Here is an 18,457-nt window from a genome sequence, read left to right as displayed (position 1 = left end):
CTGTGGGGCCCAGTAATATCTAGTTACGCCACTGGGTCCCATCATAGAATGTTATATTGATCCGTTGGAAGCTAATAGTGTCTAATCTATTCTCCATTTGCAGGCTGTTGAATACTATCACAACGCTTTAAAGGCTTTAGATAAAAGAGAAACCCATCAGGCCGTGTGGGACTCTGTTTACTGGGAGCTGTCAACGACCTATTTTACCATGGCCACCTTGCTCCAGGATTATGCCCCTCTCTCGAGAAAAGCCCAAGAACAGGTAAGGAATGGGACAGTCTGTGAATGAAATTCTTTCCAGTGGCCATACACAGACCGATAAAAGCTGTTGACAGACAGTGTTGGCCTATGTATGTGACCCTCTGTCAGGCCTTCTGGACAGATATCTGGCTGAAAATCATCAGATTGGGCAGGTTTAAAAATCCTGTCATCGGCTGGTTGGCACAGTCCTTGCCTCCACAGCCTGTACCCCATCGATATGATCTGTTCATTTGTGGGCATACACTATGTGTGGAGGCCTTGGCTTTTATCAACATGATAATTAGTATCAGTAGCCTTAGGCCACGGAAACACATGCGGATACTTACTGCTTTTTTGGTGCGTTCATTGGCGAAGGTTGAAACCGCTAGCGTATTTACACAGCGGTCGGCTTTCTTTAAAAACCGCGGTGCCAACTGCGCCAACAACGCAGCAAGTATTCACATGTGTGTCCTTAGCTTTAGGCTCAGGGAACATGGAGTGTTTGCTCCGCTGCTCTCAGCCTGCATTTTTTTTTGTTTGTTTGTTTTGCAAACTGAGAGAATTTTACCAGGATTTTACTATTGAGTGCTGTTCTTAGATATACCAGGCAGTTATCTTGTGTTAGGGAGCTGCTATCTGGTTACCTTCCAATTGTTCTGTTGTTAGGCTGCTTGGGAGGAAAGGGAGGGGATTTACATTTTAGCCGGCGGAAGGCAGATCGGGGAGATTAGTCGCCGCGAAGAGGAGGAGATTTGTTGCCTGGCGACTAATCTCCCCGAATCTGCCCATGTGGCCAGACCCTAAAGAGTGACTGAAGTTTATCAGAGCACAAATCACATGACTGGGGCAGCTGGGAAACTGAGAATATGTCTAGCCCTATGTCAGATTTTAAAATGAAATATAAAAAAATCTGTTGAATTCTGCTAGAACAGCACTATTAACTGATTTTCCCATGCCAGTATCCCTTTAACATTTAAATGCTTTTATTGGAAAAACACCACCTTGCACAAAACCCTGGTATAGGCAATTTGCAGCCCCTTGGTTGTTGTTGGACTACAACATCCCTCATAGCTGCCATCTAGCTTGGACACAATGGGCACTGTACAAAATACTTACTTGAATGTTCATTCTGTTTCCCCTTTGTGTAGATTGAGAAAAAAGTAACGGAAGCCATGATGAAGTCCCTGCAGTACTGTGATGTTGACACTGTGTGTGCGAGACAACCACTGTGCCAGTACAGAGCAGCAACCATTCATCACCGGCTGGCCTCCATGTATCACAGCTGCTTAAGGAACCAGGTGCGGACATGAATTCTGCAGCCTATCTGTAACCACCAACAGGGAAGCTCGTCAAAGTATAATGCTGCCAGGATGTGTTTAGGAAATGTCTACTTTGTAGACCATAAACTTATGTACAGAGCACAAAGTATATGTTTGCGGTTAGCTCTTATTTCCATCAGATAGATCCAGCCTCAAACACAGTTGGTCCTATTAGTTGAATGCAGAAAAAAGTCCTGCATCCAACTGGTAGGACTACAGTAATTGTCCTTGATTCTGATCTGAATCAGATGTTTGCTTTTAAAGGAATTGTTCAGTGTAAAAATAAAAACTGGGTAAATAGATAGGCTGTGCAAAATTAAAAATGTTTCTAATATACCTGTAGTTAGTTAGCCAAAAATGTAATGTATAAAAAATGTAGTCATTGGATGTCTAATATAAAAGCCAGAACACTACTTTCTGCTTTTCAGCTCCCTTGGTTTCCACTGATTGGTTACCAGGCAGTGACCAATCAGTGACTTGAGGGGTGGGGGCACATGGCTTATAACTTTTGCTTTTGAATCTGAGCTGAAAGCTGACGATCAATTGCAAACTCACTGAGCAGTTATGTCCCATGTGGCCCCCCTTCAAGTCACTGACTAACTCGGAGTTAGAGAGCTGAAAAGCAGGAAGTAGTGTTTTGGCTATTATGTTACACATCCAGTCAGCCTATCTATTTAACCAGTTTTTATTTTTACACTGAACTGTTCCTTTAATGTTTTACATGCAGGAGGCTAAAAAAAAAAGCTTATCACTGACTGGTTGCTATTGGTTACTGCACAGGTGCAAATTTAGCCAGTGAGAGAATTTCAACTTTAAGGGTGTTTTTTTTTCGAGTGACCTTTGCCCCAAACTGTAGGGTTAGCCTGTCTATGAGAAGCCTTGTAGGGCAGAGAAGGGTCCAACCTGAAGCTCAATCCAAATGATGACCATAAAGGGGGCTGAAACGGAAAAAGTCCAAAGACAACATAATTTTAGTGTCTGCATTCACATCTGTGTTTTGTCACATTTTTGTTAATGTTTTTGTATTTAACAACCCAAAAAGATGGATTTGGTGCGTCCATATGAATTAGGGATTCACCGAATCCGCTATTTTGGATTCGGCCGAACCCCTGAATCCTTCGCAAAAGATTCGGCCGAATGCCAAACCAAATCCGAATCCTAATTTGTATGTGCAAATTAGGGGTGGGAAGGGGAAAACATTCGGGTTTGGCTGGGCAGAAGGATTCGGCCAAATCCTGCTGAAAAAGCCCGAATCCTGGCCGAATCCCTAATATAAATCCTTTAATATTTCTTACAAAAAGGAACAGAATAGTTTATTATCACTCTAGTTCTTTTTTGAAGCCTCTGTACAAGCGTTAAGGGCAATGTAAACCTTGTTCTTTCAGGTGGGTGACGAACACTTAAGGAAACAGCACCGGGGCCAGGCGGATCTGCATTACAGTAAAGCCGTAAAACTTTTCCAGTTCCTAAAGGACGCTCCATGTGAGCTGTTGCGGGTGCAGCTGGAGAGAGTTGCCTTTGCCGAATTTCAGATGTCAAGTGAGTTTCATCTGTGAGCAGTTTTCAGCTCTGACAAACAGGAGGCGCTGCTGTTTGAACACAGAAATGTTTTTCCTGATTATAACCATTGACCAGTGCCCAAAGAAATTACAAAATAGCAAAGTTGGCCATAAACTTACTAATGTTTAGTTTTTTGGTGCATGTGCAATCCTAACCAATAACTGTGTACCATATTGGTCAGCTCGTCCATCCCATAGGTTTCAAAAATGTAATCTGACTATAAATTGTGTTGGCCAATTAGGTGCATGAGCCAGATCTCTTCACTTTAAGCTGTTCAGTCTGAACAATAGTGTCTAATATTGTTTGTATGTTCGGATACTGTATGCAGGGCCGCCATTAGGAATCATAGGGCCCCGTACAATAACACCCAAGCCCCACCCCAGATCCTGCCCACCCCACCCCACAGTAAAAAGGCCACACAGACATCAGCACTAATGGTAAACCACCCACACACAAATAATAAAAAAGCCATTGATGGTAAGGACCCCCTAATAAGTTAAAAAAAAAACACTGGCGTCAGGGCCCCCCTACAAGTTAAAAAAAAATAATTGGTGACCAGGGTACCCCTTACAAGTTAAAAAGAAACATTGGGGCCCCCCAACCACAGTATTTAAACCCAAACAGATCCCTCCTTTAGAGATTTAAAACCAATCACGTGGCCACATCACACTCTGATGTTAAAGCAACATTACACATATACATAATTAAGGTCTTGGTTTTTACTTTTTAGTATGCCTACATCCAGTATATTTTAGTAACACAATCTATCAAAAAACTGATCAATGTATAGTTAATTAAACTTGAGCCTGCTGTTTCACTGAAGGTCAGAACAGCAGCGCTGGGAAGCAGAAGACTCTGTGTGGAGCTCTGGATATCATGATAAAAACCCGATGTGCGTTGGTCGTTATTCACAAGGAGCTGCTGTCCGAGTCTGACCAGGTAAGCAAAGTCTTCAGAGCGCTGATCTCAAACACCTTTTCCAGATTTGCTAAATGCTTTAGCAAGTTTTCTAATTCGGGCCCTTGTATTCAGTGTTCCTTCATTCGTATTCAGAATATTCAAACTTTTAACTTCATTAGCATAAGTACCTGTTTCCAGCATTGCAGGGCTCGTCTGCTTAAAGGAGAAGGAAAGCTACCGAAGCAGTTTATTGTCAATAGATTAGCCACAGTAGTGCAAGCTATAACACTATTCTGGAGAATGCTTTACCATACCTGAATAAACCGCTCTAGAAGCTCTTTCTGTTTTAGTATAGCAGCTGCCATATTACCTTGGTGTGACATCACTTCCTGCCTTAGTCTCTCCCTGCTCACTCATAGCTCTGGGCTCAGATTACAGCAGAGAAGGGAGGGGGGAAGTGGAGCAAACTGAGCATGTTCACGCCCGGGGCAAGGAGGTTTAAGCTGAAAACAGGAAGTCTGATACAGAAGCCCATGAGTACACAATAGAAGGAAAGAAATGCTGTGTTTCTTTTGACAGAGAACTCAGAGCAGCATTACTTTGAGGGTTTACTGGTGTATTTATATAGACCTTTCTTATAAAGCTTACTTAATTTTAGCCTTTCCTTCTTCTTTAACCCTCTTGCTTTTTCGCCAAGGAAAATCCACCAAACTTGTATCCTGTTGTGCAGGTATGGGATCCCTTATCCGGAAACCCGTTTCCCGTTATTCCATAGACTCCATTTTATCCAAATAATCCAAATTTTTTAAAATTATTTCCTTTTTCTCTGTAATTATAAAACAGTACCTTGTACTTGATCCAAACTAAGATATAATTAATCCTTATTGAAAGCAGAACCAGCCTATTGGGTTTATTTAATGTTTACATGATTTTCTAGTAGACTTAAAGTGGCCATACACAGGGAGATCCGCTCTTTTGGTGATATTGCCAAATGAGCTGATCTCTCCCCAATATGCCCAATGATCAGATCACAATGCAGGAGAATGGGCGGATCACGGCACCACATCAACGAACAGATGCTGCCGGGTCCTACGAGATTTTTTTACACTGCCTGTTCGAAATCTGCCCGACTTTATGCCAGATACCGATCAGGAACTCTGTCTATTGGCAGCTTTTATTGGCCGTGTATCGGGACCTTTAAGGTATGAAGATCCAAAATACAGAAAGATCTGTTATCTGGAAAGTCCCGGGTCCCATACCTGTACTACATACACCAAATCTCAGCATCTGAGCTGGGTAATGACCTTTCTTAGCTATTAAAATGCTTACAGTGGTGGTTCAACTTTAGGTTAACGTTTAGTATGTTATATAATGGCCAATTTGTAGCAACTTTTCCATTGGTCTTTATTTATTTTTTATTGTTTTTAAATTGTCTTCTTCTGACTCTTGCCAGCTTTTAAATAAAAAAACAAAAGCTTTGTAAGGCCACACATTTAGGGGGTTATTCATTAAAGTCCGAATGCCAAAAACTCGGAAAAAAAGCTAAATTACTCAACAACCACAAAAATAACAAATCTTTCTACAATATAATAAAAGTTAACGCAACAGTAACACCAAAAAAACAAAAGTGTTTTAAAGTGATTAAAATTTAATGTAGTGTTGTCCTCCTGGTAAAATGGTTGTGTTTGCTTCAGAAACTCTACTATAGTTTATATAAACAAGCTGCTGTGTATCCATGGGGGGCAGCCATTCAAGCACAGGATACACAGTAGATAACAGATAAGTACTACTATAGTTTATATAAACAAGCTGCTGTGTAGCCATGGGGGCAGCCATTCAAGCACAGGACACACAGTAGATAACAGATAAGTACTACTATAGTTTATATAAACAAGCTGCTGTGTAGCCATGGGGGGCAGCCATTCAAGCACAGAATACACAGTAGATAACAGATAAGTACTACTATAGTTTATATAAATAAGCTGCTGTGTAGCCATGGGGGCAGCCATTCAAGCACAGGATACACAGTAGATAACAGATAAGTACTACTATAGTTTATATAAACAAGCTGCTGTGTAGCCATGGGGGCAGCCATTCAAGCACAGGATACACAGTAGATAACAGATAAGTACTACTATAGTTTATATAAACAAGCTGCTGTGTAGCCATGGGGGCAGCCATTCAAGCACAGGATACACAGTAGATAACAGATAAGTACTACTATAGTTTATATAAATAAGCTGCTGTGTAGCCATGGGGGGCAGCCATTCAAGCACAGGATACACAGTAGATAACAGATAAGTACTACTATAGTTTATATAAATAAGCTGCTGTGTAGCCATGGGGGGCAGCCATTCAAGCACAGGATACACAGTAGATAACAGATAAGTACTACTACTATAGTTTATATAAATAAGCTGCTGTGTAGCCATGGGGGGCAGCCATTCAAGCACAGGATACACAGTAGATAACAGATAAGTACTACTATAGTTTATATAAATAAGCTGCTGTGTAGCCATGGGGGGCAGTCATTCAAGCACAGGATACACAGTAGATAACAGATAAGTACTACTATAGTTTATATAAATAAGCTGCTGTGTAGCCATGGGGGGGCAGCCATTCAAGCACAGGATACACAGTAGATAACAGATAAGTACTACTATAGTTTATATAAACAAGCTGCTGTGTAGCCATGGGGGCAGCCATTCAAGCACATGATACACAGTAGATAACAGATAAGTACTACTATAGTTTATATAAACAAGCTGCTGTGTAGCCATGGGGGCAGCCATTCAAGCACAGGATACACAGTAGATAACAGATAAGTACTACTATAGTTTATATAAATAAGCTGCTGTGTAGCCATGGGGGGGCAGCCATTCAAGCACAGGATACACAGTAGATAACAGATAAGTACTACTATAGTTTATATAAATAAGCTGCTGTGTAGCCATGGGGGGCAGCCATTCAAGCACAGGATACACAGTAGATAACAGATAAGTACTACTATAGTTTATATAAATAAGCTGCTGTGTAGCCATGGGGGGGCAGCCATTCAAGCACAGGATACACAGTAGATAACAGATAAGTACTACTACTATAGTTTATATAAATAAGCTGCTGTGTAGCCATGGGGGGCAGCCATTCAAGCACAGGATACACAGTAATTGTTACAATTGTTTCTTTGCTTATCTTAAATGTACAAATGTATCTAAGCACACCTGCCACGTATTCTGGGCTCTCTGCCAACAGCCACTTAAGTTTTAGAAACTTTCTACCTTTTTCTGGCTGTTCAGTGCAGGAGATCAAAGAGAAAGGGACATTTCAGGAACAATCTGGGACTGCAGATTGAGCATTCAAAATCGGGACTGTCCCACGAAAAACGGGACAGTTGGGAGTTAATGAGTTCTGTTGTGTTGTTTTCTAGCACTGCTGATTGCCAAATCAATGGCTTCTGGGCTCAGCTTCCAAGTAATATTTGGAGGTGATTCTATTTATTACTAGTGTGTTACTTGCCCTTTTATACATCAGCAGCTTGTGTCTTGGCAATTAAAGCTGCCCGCTTTGGCTATTTTCATTCATCCCAGGACTGCATTGGGAGCTGGTAATTTTTTTTCAAGGGCACATGTATATTGCTGAGTTTAAATGTGTTTGATGTTTCTGCTCCTGCTTCTCCACTGCCCTTACCACTAGCTAAGATTTTGCGCTTCATCAGCCTTTTTATCAGCCCTTGCAGTGTCTCAGCCTATTTGTCACTTTGCTCCTCGCCCCTGGGACAGAGCCATGGATTTCCCGATGTGTCTGTCAATAATTTCCTCCTCGTCTGTAAATATTATTATGGCCTATGTTCTGCACCTGTACAGTCACATTCACTTGATATAGAGGGACTCGCCAGCCTGCAGTGCACCTGTCTCTATGGGAAGATGAGGGAATGTGAGGGTTCGGATCAGAGAAGGGTCACCTCGCCTCTAGCTGAACTGCAGCTTTCAGGTTTAGTTGGAGGATGTTGGAAATAAAAGTCCGGGGGGGCTAAAGAGACAAGCTGAAGGTATATCAGAGACAAGCTGAAGGTATATGACCAGGGGTGCCCAGTCAAGACTTTACAGCTGTAGTTATTTAGCCTCCATCCCTTCCCTTCCACCCAGAGTTGCCTTGCTGGTGTCCGACTCCTGAACAGCCCCTGGGCTTCAGTCTTTGTTCCAAGATTAAAAAAGGTTTATATAAACTTTAATTTTTTATCCCTTTTTATTTAGTATACAGGCATATAAACATATTGCAAAATAAAGCTATAACAATTGCAGTAGGCAGTTATGAGGTCATGGGATTATAGTCAAGCAAAAAGAAAAAAATACTAATATACATTCAAGTGAGAGTCTCACATTTTGTTACATGGTACAAATGTCCCTTTCCTTAAATTTAAAGGAGTAGTTCAACCTTTACATAATTTTTGGTTTATGAATAGCATGAAGTACAGTTGCAGGACTAACAGGAATCCGAGACTCGTGTCTAGCAGGAATTCAGTCACAGGATTAACAGGAATCTGAGACTCGTGACTAGCAGGAAGTACAGTCATAGGGCAGGAAGTACAGTCATAGGATTATCAAGAAGCTGAGATGTATGACTAGCAGGAAGTACAGTCACAGGATTAACAGGAAGCTGAGACTCATGTATAGCAGAAAGTTCAGTAATAGGATTAACAGGAATCTGAGACATATGACTGGCAGGAAGTTCAGTCACAGGATTAACAGAAATCTGAGATGCAGGACTAACAGGAACTACAGTTATAGGATTAACAGGAAGCCAAGACTCATGTCTAGCAGGAAGTACAGTCATAGGATTAAAAGGAAGCCGAGAAGCATGACTAGCAGGAAGTACAGTTACAGGATTAACAGGAAGGAGAGACTCCTGACTAGCAGGAAGTACAGTTACAGGACTAACAGGAAGCCAAGACTCATGACTAGCAGGAAGTACAGTTACAGGATTAACAGGAAGCCAAGACTCGTGTCTAGCAGGAAGTACAGTCACAGGATTAAAAGAAAGCCGAGAAGCATGACTAGCAGGAAGTACAGTTACAGGATTAAAAGAAAGCCGAGAAGCATGACTAGCAGGAAGTACAGTTACAGGATTAAAAGGAAGCCAAGACTCATGTCTAGCAGGAAGTACAGTTACAGGATTAACAGGAAGCCGAGACTCGACTTGCAGGAAGCACAGTTACAGGATTAACAAGAAGCCAAGACTCATGTCTAGCAGGAAGTACAGTCACAGGATTAAAAGAAAGCCGAGACACATGACAAGCAGGAAGTACAGTTATGGGATTAGCAGGAAGTACAGTCACAGAATTAACTGGGAGCATTATGAGGATTATATCTATTTGACTTCCATGTGCATGTTTGCCTATACATAGCCTGTGTATCCATCTCAGAGTTCCCTGAGCTTCATAAAAGCTCTCACCCTCTGTGTGGTCCTGTAGTTTCTCTGTGACTCCCAATATCCATTACATTCTACAATAGGGGAAAATTAATCTTTATATAACTGAGTCTGTGTGTGTGAGTGGGAGAGACTGGGGATACAGTGGCAAATTAGTGTGCAGTTTCCCATCATGTCAGTGTGGGCTTAGTATTGGCGTCCCTGTGTGAGCTCGCTTAGGTTTCCTGTGAGTGCTAAAGACTGAGAAATTTATATTCTTTGTTTCATTTTGGTGTTAGATCCTGCAGAACGAATTAGCAATAAAGCGGTGCTCTATGTAGCAAAATGCACCAAAGCTTAATAAACTCTTGTCCTTTCCAGGGGTGTGCACATGGAAGCGTGGCATCAGAGGATTCCTCGGCTAATCTCGGCAAGGAGGAAATACTCAAACTGGTCAATATATTTGAGTCCCGTCTGTCATTCCTCCTCCTGCAGTTTGTGAAACTTCTCAGCGCATCAAAGAAGAAAAACAGGTACCTGAGTTCTGAGGTAGTCACTGCTTAGCCCCAGCTAATGCCAGGAAAAAAAAAAAATATATATATATATATATAAATCTGTGTCAAACGACCGCACTCTGAAGACCGGACTTTGTTCACTCTTTGCGGTGCAGGGTCCAAAAAATTAATATAGAGATTTGCCTATAAGGATCCGCACACCAAAATTTTCATCAAAAAAAGGTTTTATTTAGTACATAGATCCGACGTTTCGGCCCACATTAGGGCCTTTTTCAAGGATGAAAAAGGCCCTAATGTGGGCCGAAACGTCGGATCTATGTACTAAATAAAACACTTTTTTGATGAAAATTTGGTGTGCGGATCCTTACAGGCAAAATATATATATATATATATATATATATATATATATATATATATATATATATATATATATATAAGTACTACTTCAAAATATTTAATAATGCAAACACTTAGTAAATCTTGCAGGATATACTCACAATTCACCCCAGTCCCAGAGTGCAGGTCCAAGACAACATTTCAAAAGAGAGATGTCGGTACCTCCGACAATAATAAGTCAATCAGTTATAAAATTGTAAAATTTATTAGGACATAAGAGACAAGACCTAATGCGTTTCGTGCCTGCTGGGGCACTTACTCCTATGAGGCACGAAACGTGTTGGGTCTTGTCTCTTATGCCCTAATACATTTTTTAACTGATTGACTTATTATTGTCGGAGGTACCGACATCTCTCTTTTGAAATGTTGTCTTGTGCCTAACCTTCAGCTGTAGTTGAACTGCAAATGTCTGTATCCTAGTGCTTTTAGTTCAAACGTGGCTTTTTAGTGGATGTTGTAAGTTACAGCTCATCCATTGACCAAATACCTTTTTTATGAGTGCCCTTCCCCCTAAGGGGCATCTCGCAGTATGAATATTCACAATACAACCCTTATTAACCTGATGCATCTCATTGCTTTGCTCTTAGAATTCTTAGGTTCTATAGAGAATACGATGTCCTCAATATGGACTTACAAACTGTAATTGGTACTTGAGTCTTTTAAAGTGGCTTTCCCATCTGCTTGCATACTGCTGGGCTTCTAATACCTATAGTGGGTGTTCATGAAGTGAAATTCCTTTTTAGTGATAGCTGCTGTGATAATCCTGCTTCTTCTCTTGATGAGCAACGAAATAACCTCTCTGGATGCTGTGTTTCCTGATAAACATTGCATCTGTTCTGCTCTTTAAAAACACTGTGTGTGTGTGTATATAGCTCAAGGTACTTCGCTTTACCAGGGTGGTGCTTTCATACTGTGCTGCAAAAGAGCAAGTGCAGCATCTGTCTGCAAGATATGGAGGCAGCATGTGCATAGAGTTCCTGTACATGGGAATGCATACACCAGCCCAATGCACTACACTAAGGGGCAGATTTGTTAAAGGAGAAGGAACACTTGGGGGTGCCAATTGTTGTGATTCTATTGACTTACCTGACTTACCTCGGTGCTCTTATCAGCAGAAAACTGCACCAGCCCAGGGTTATACCAGTGAGACCATGGAGTGATCCACTTCCGTCTTCAAATTCTTCAAATTTCCCGGGGCAAACGCATGCGCAGTTGAACGAAATAGCCGACTTTTTAGTTAAAGTTCGGCCACGCGAAGAAGGAGGAAGACGGAAGAAGATCAATCCGTGGTGCTCACTGGAATAACCCCCAGACCAGTGCAGTTTTCTGCTGATAGGATCACCGGCCCAGGATTCGGCCTTTTTCAGCCGGATTTGGATTTGGCCCAATCCTGCCTGGCTGAACCAAATCCGAATCCTAATTTACATATGCAAATTAGGGGCAGGGAGGGAAAGTGCATGACTTTTTGTCACAAAACAAGAAAGTAAAAAATGTTTTCCCCTTCCCAGTAGGGATTCCCCGAATCCTGGATTCGGCCAGGATTTTGCCTTTTTCAGCCGGATTTGGATTCGGCGAATACTTCTGCTTGGCCAAACTGAATCAAAATCCTAATTTGCGTTTGTAAATTAGGGGCGGGAGGGAAATTGCATATGCTAATTCGGATTCGGTTTGGTATTCGACCGAATCTTTCGTGAAGGATTCAGGGGTTCGGCCGAATCCAAAATAGTGGATTCGGTGCATCCCTAATTTTTAGTAGACCTAAGTTAGGAAGATCCAAATTACAGAAACATCTGTTATCTGGAAAACCCATTATCCCGAGCATTCTGGATAAAAGGTCTCATACCTGACACAATCAGTTCTAGGTCTAGACACACACGAAAATTGCTGCAGTGCAGGAAACTGTGACTTTGCTAAAACTTTTTCCAGCTCCTGCACAAAACATTCATTTTACTTTAAAAAGGTTGAGAAAAAAAAAACCCTGCCTTGCGGTGCAAGTGTGTCTAATTCCCAGTTTAATTCCCACACATGCCTGCAGCTCTCCGCAGCTTTCTTATTAAATATTCCTGTTACACACTGAATGAAAGCAGCCTCCCGGCGTATTGATATAGATTTACTGGGGGGAACAATTAAAATTCCATGTTGCTTTACGCTGAGAAACACACAGAGGTCCAGCTTCACACAGGTCTCTCTACTGGAGCACATTGAGCCGTGACTCAGGCTGCTCTGATTTAGCTACACATTCTGTCTCTGTTAAAGGGATACTATTATTCACTCCTTTCTCTGTTTAGAGCAGATGTATTTTTTTCATTTTGTATGCATGCCTAATTAGCGCCATGCAGTTAAATATTAAATAGGGTATGTAGTTCTTGTATATTTGCCGACGCACAGGTGAATTAAAGGAGAACTAAAGTCTTAACTAAAGAAGTAGCTAGAAATGTTGTACATTATATTTTGTGCTTCTGTACCAGCCCAAGGCAACCACAGCCCTTTAGCAGTAAAGATCTGTGTCTCCAAAGATGCCCCAGTAGCTCCCCATCTTTTTTTCTACTGATTCACTGCACATGCTCTGTGCTGCTGTCCGTTGTCCTTAAGCTTAACTACGCCTGCCCAGAGCATAACCAGCATGTACAGTGTCACTGACTAGATGGAGAGCTCCTATGTAAAACTTTGAAGGCCTGGAGCATTATTGTAATAGAACTGCAGAACTTCTCTGCTGGTGCAGTAAGGTCACAATATAAAATACAGAATTCATAGCCACATTCACTGATTTGCTTTAGTTCTCCTTTAAAGGACAACAGGGAGGGTGGACTATGTTGGGTAGGTGGTTTTATTATTAGTTATTATTTAGGGATGCACGGAATCCACTTTTTTGGATTAGGCCGAACCCCCGAATCCTTCATGAAAGATTCAGCCGAATATCGAACCGAATCCTAATTTGCATATGTAAATTAAGGGTGGGAAGTGGAAAACATTTTTTACTTCCTTGTTTTGTGACACAGTCACGCGATTTCCCTCCCCTCCCTAATTTGCATATGCAAATTCATATTCAGTTCGACAGAGCAGAAGGATTCGGCCGGATCCTAATCCTGCTGAAAAAGGCCGAATCCCGAACCGAATCCTGGATTTGGTGCATCCCTATTATTATTAGTGTGTTTAGTTTTCCTATAGGGCAGAGACACTCTGCGATTCGGTGAGATTATCACAACAAATCTCCTCTTCTTTGGGGCGACTAATCTCCCAGAACTGCCTTCCCGCCGACCAGAATGAAAATCGTCCTCGGGATGGCACTCTGAACGCTTCGTTTTCCAAAGTCGCCCGAAGTTTCCTCTTGAGGCAACTTTGGACGACTTCGGAAAACGATCGATCTGAGTGCCATCCCGTCTGCGATTTTCATTCTAGTCGGAGGGGAGGCAGTTCCTGGAGATTAGTCGCCCCAAAGAAGAGGAGATTTGTCTACGGGGTGACTAATCTCCCCAAAACTGCCCTTGTGTCTCTGTCCTTAACACATTATCTCTGTAGTAAACTGCATTGCAATTGCACCCACGCAACTGGTCCAGAGCCAAGTGCTCAGATCAGCCTAAACTGACCCACCGCACGGATGACTGGAGCAGACGAAAAGCTCCGCTCGTTTAGCAAAATGATGTAGAGAGCATATCAGCTTAATTAGTCTGTTTATTGAATTCTGCATTGATTGCTAGAGCCTCAGCTATAAAGCGAGGCAGGATTGCTGCTTCCAGTTCTGGATCCATGGAAGGAGATGTGCCACTGCCCTCCACCATTCTTCTATGTGGTTAGGACAATTACCCCAATTAGTAGCCACGACAGGAAGCTCTGTAATGGATGTAACACCTATACCAGTGGCCCTCCTGCAATATCCATCAGCTGACAGAGAATGTACCAACAGGGGGGCCGGGATCTGCTGCTGGTCCCACATGGAACCTGTTGGATTCAGCTCTCCGGAGAACTTGTGTGGTTAGAACATTGCAGCTTTAGTGTGAGCAGGAATCCACAAGATGGCAATAGAAACTCTCCATACATCACGACACGTTAACGAGATTTTGTTGTTTAGAGAAATTCCACTGAACCGCTAATTGTTTTTGCTCTCTAGTGTCGTGATATTTCAGCGGTTTAGGCTCACATCCGGCATAAGGCTGGCGTATTTATCACTTTTATATGCTGCGTGTGTAATGCCAGGATCACTAATCTGGAGAATTCGTTTTACAGAGAGGATTACACTTTAATTGTATGCAGGCAAAGCTGCAATGGGGCGAAATAAAAAAAAAGCTTAGTAAATTGCTCCTGTCCAACACTCGCTCTTATCATGATCATTCCCTTTATTCTGTTATTGTAATGCAGGCACTGCAAATAGTTGGAAGGCACAGAATCCAGGATTCGGTTCGGGATTCAGCCTTTTTCAGCAGGATTCCCCCCCCCCAGCAGCCTAACAGAACAATGGGAAGGTAACCAGTTAGGGCAGAGACATACGGTCAGATTCAGGGAGATTAGTCGCCCAGTGACAAATCTCTTCTTCGGGGTGACTAATCTCCCTCAACTGCCTTCCCACCATCTAAAATGTAAATCGCCGGCAGGATGGCACTTGGAGCGCTTTGTTTTCCGAAGTTGCCTCACGAGGAAACTTTGGGCAGCTTCAGAAAATGAAGCGCTCCAAGTGCCATCCTGCCGGCGATTTACATTCTAGTCAGCGGGAAGGCAGTTCGGGGAGATTACTCGCTCCGAAGAAAAGGAGATTTGTCGAGATAATCTCGCCGAATCGCAGTGCGTGTCTCTGCCCTAAAGGAGAACTAAACCCACCAATAATAAAACCCCCTACCCTGAAGAAGAGGATATGTCTCCTGGCAACTAATCTCCCCGAATCTCTGACCGTGTGTCTCTGCCCTTAAAGCTCCCTAACACAACAGCTGCATGGTAGATCTAAGAACAGCAGTCAATAGTAAAATCCAGGTCCCACTGAGACACATTCAGTTACATTGAGTAGGAGAAACAACAGCCTGCCAGAAAGCAGTTCCATCTTAAAGTGCTGGCTCTTTCTGAAAGCACATGACCAGGTAAAATGTCCTGAGATGGAACCTACCCACCAATATTACAGCTAAATAAAAATACACTTGTTGGTTCAGGAATGACATTTTATATTGTAGAGTTAATTATTTGCAGCGTAAACAGTGTAATCTAGAAATAAAAACTACATAAAAATCACGACAGAATCCCTTTAAGATATGACGATCCAAATTACAGAAAGATCCGTTATCCAGAAAGCCCCAGGTTCCGAGCATGTTCCATACATGTACAACTGAATTGCCATTGCCGCCTTGATGTTTTACAAGCTCCCAGTTCAGCAGTCTCATGTGTGGCCCAGAGCCCCCCATTGTTGGGTGCCCTGTTCTCTATAATGGGTTTTCCATGCCACTTACAAATCCTGTATTTTGTGTCCCCGCAGTGTCCCCGAGGAGGAGGCATCTCTGAGAACATACAAGCAAGTTTACTCCAATCTGTTACGGGCTACGACCAACACAAGCGCAACCCTGAGCGAGCGCCTCAGCCTTCTAATACATTTACTGGATCAGCTGACACCTCCGTGACGCCTCGTTGTTTCCCAGTGTGCCTTGTTAATCCCGGGATTAGCCGCGGAACGCAACCCGAAACAAAATATGCAACGTGCTGCTGTGTAAATAAAAACGGACGTTTGAAAGACAATAAGGCTGTTATTGAAGAGCGTGAGAGATGCCATACTGATGTACAGGTTGGATCTGAGCGAGTGAAGCCAGACGATGTTGATTGTGTTGCACAGAAACGGTCTGGTCAAAATGCCAAAAGTTTCCCAGGTAGAAGTTCATGGGCTGCTGTTCTCTCCTTTTTGTACTTGCCCTTTATATTTGTTCCATTGAAACAATAAGGGGTGAATGTATAATCACATTTTATTAGGGATGCACCGAATCCAGGATTCGGTTCGGGATTCAGCCAGGTTTCTGCCTTTTTCAGCAGGATTCGGCCAAATCCTTCTGCTCGGTCGAACCGAATCCTAATTTGCATATGCAAATTGGGGACAGGCAGGGAAATCGCGTGACTTTTTGTCACAAAGGAAGTAAAAAATGTTTTCATCGTCCCGCCCCTAATTTGCATATGCAAATTCGGAATCGGCCAAATCTTTCACAAAGGATTCGGGGGTTCGGCCCAATCCAAAATATTGGATTTGGTGCAGCCCTACATTTTATAGACTCGGCCATTGTCCGTGCCTTACTGGCTATCACCGTGCTTCCCTCCTGATGTTTTATTTCCCCTTAGCATAGACGCAAAGATCCTATAATACGAATCGAGGATTCGTACGATTTTCGGACCGTGTGTGGAGAGTCCCGACATTTTTCGTCTGGCGTAGATCGGTCGTTTGGTCGAATCGTAATCTGATCGTCCGGCCATAGGGCCGAACGTTCAGATTACCCCCGTTATAGCCATGCCCGTTAGTGGCATATCGGGGAAAGATCGGCTCCTTTGGCGATGGCGCCAAAAGAGCGGATCTTTTTGTCTATGGCCACCTTTAGTTTGGTTCACTGTTTTATTATTATAGAGAAAAGGGAAATAACAGCCTTTCTGTAATTGACTTTTCCAGATAATGGGTTTCCAAAAAAAAAAAAAAAAAAAAGAATTCCACACCTGTACTGGTTCAATGTTTTGTTATTTGACCATCTCCCTCCCCCCGTGGATGGCTGTGTCTCAGGCTTACAGATGAGGAGGTTATTATATTGGGTATTTAATGGTGGCTTTCCATTTGATTAAGTATGTTCTTCTCCTCCCACCAAAAAAACCAGGTTGGAAAGGTCCTTTTAATTTCACTGTTCTACACAGAACTCCGCAAGGTTCAAATAGTTCAACTATCAACATTTCTTTTAGATCAAAAGTAGCAATTGACCAATTGTGCATCACATGGGAGAATGGGCTGTACGTCTTAAAGGGAAAGAGCAGGGGTGGGAAACATTGGGAAAAGAAGAATGGGGGAGGAATATAAGGAAAAGTGGAGGAGGAATCGAGCATGGGTGGAAAGCATAAGTAAAAGGGGTGGAGCAATGGATTTTGGGTTGAATTCATAAGGGAAATGGGAGGAGGAGAATAAATAGAAGAATAGAATAGAGTGTGGGTGGAAAGCATAAGGAAAAGGGGTGGAGCAATGGATTTTGGGTTGAATTCATAAGGAAAATGGGAGGAGGAGAATAAATAGAAGAATAGACTGTGGGTGGTAAGCATAAGTAAAAGGGGTGGTGCAATGGATTTTGGGTTGAACTCATAAGGGAAATGGGAGGAGGAGGAGGAGGGGAATAAATAGAAGAATAGAGTGTGGGTGGAAAGCATAAGGAAAAGGGGAGGAGGAAAAGATCATGGGCGGGATTATAATGAAAATGGTAGGAGGAAAATGGGGAGATGAAAAGAGCTTGAGTGGAATATATAAGGGAAGAAGAGAGTGTGGGGAGAATCATAAGGAAAGTGAAGGTGGAAGAGAGTTCTCATTATATTCCAGGTCATGTTTCCTTTAAATGGGAAATTTACCAGGTTACTATGATTTTCTCCCCCCCCCCCCATAAAGGGCCAATAATGTAGCAGGGACTTGCACATCGTCTGCTGCTGATCCCCCCGTGAGCCCAGGATGGGGGGTAAAATACTTTGTGACTTTTCTCTACTCTGAAATGTGAAAATATTTGTAATTATTTAAAATAAAACACTGTATTCCTGATTGGATTTGTCTGCTTCTTTTCTGTGGCACGTTAAGTAGTGTCGTCAAAGTGTCAGCTCTTGGGCACAGGGATTTAGCGAGTATGTGGGTTACACATAAGTACTGGTGCTTCTCCCTTTAGGAAATGTAGGCCACTGCCTCCAGCACTTTACTAAATCCTTTTCAGATCCGAGAAAACTGGATGAGGCTTCTGGGAGTTTATAGAGCAAAGGCAAAGCTTTCCCCATGCCTGGTACCTATAAGGTTGGTCTGTAATATAAGCTGATGCTACAGGTTTGCTGATTATTAAATTCTGATGCTAATTGCACTGGTTTCTGTGCTGCCATGTAGTAATGATCTGTATTAATTACTAATCAGCCTTATATTGTGACATTTCTATTCTA

General features: G+C 42.4%; 1 protein-coding gene across 2 annotated transcripts in view; it reads left to right on the top strand.

Annotated features, from left to right (window-relative positions):
- Positions 1–18,074, top strand: part of edrf1.S (erythroid differentiation regulatory factor 1 S homeolog) — a 48,097-nt gene extending 30,023 nt beyond the window's left edge. The window contains exons 19-24 of one of the 2 annotated variants that reach the window (XM_018226905.2): positions 104–262; positions 1,389–1,538; positions 2,945–3,098; positions 3,943–4,058; positions 9,807–9,958; positions 15,792–18,074. In XM_018226905.2, coding sequence (XP_018082394.1) covers positions 104–262; positions 1,389–1,538; positions 2,945–3,098; positions 3,943–4,058; positions 9,807–9,958; positions 15,792–15,933 — 873 coding nt within the window. In that variant the 3' untranslated portion in view covers positions 15,934–18,074. 2 annotated transcript variants of the gene reach the window in all.
- The last annotated feature ends 383 nt before the right edge of the window (positions 18,075–18,457 follow it).

This window comes from Xenopus laevis, chromosome 7S (assembly GCF_017654675.1).
Source record: "Xenopus laevis strain J_2021 chromosome 7S, Xenopus_laevis_v10.1, whole genome shotgun sequence".
NCBI lineage: Eukaryota > Metazoa > Chordata > Amphibia > Anura > Pipidae > Xenopus > Xenopus laevis.
This window is presented reverse-complemented; position numbering and strand designations above follow the sequence as displayed.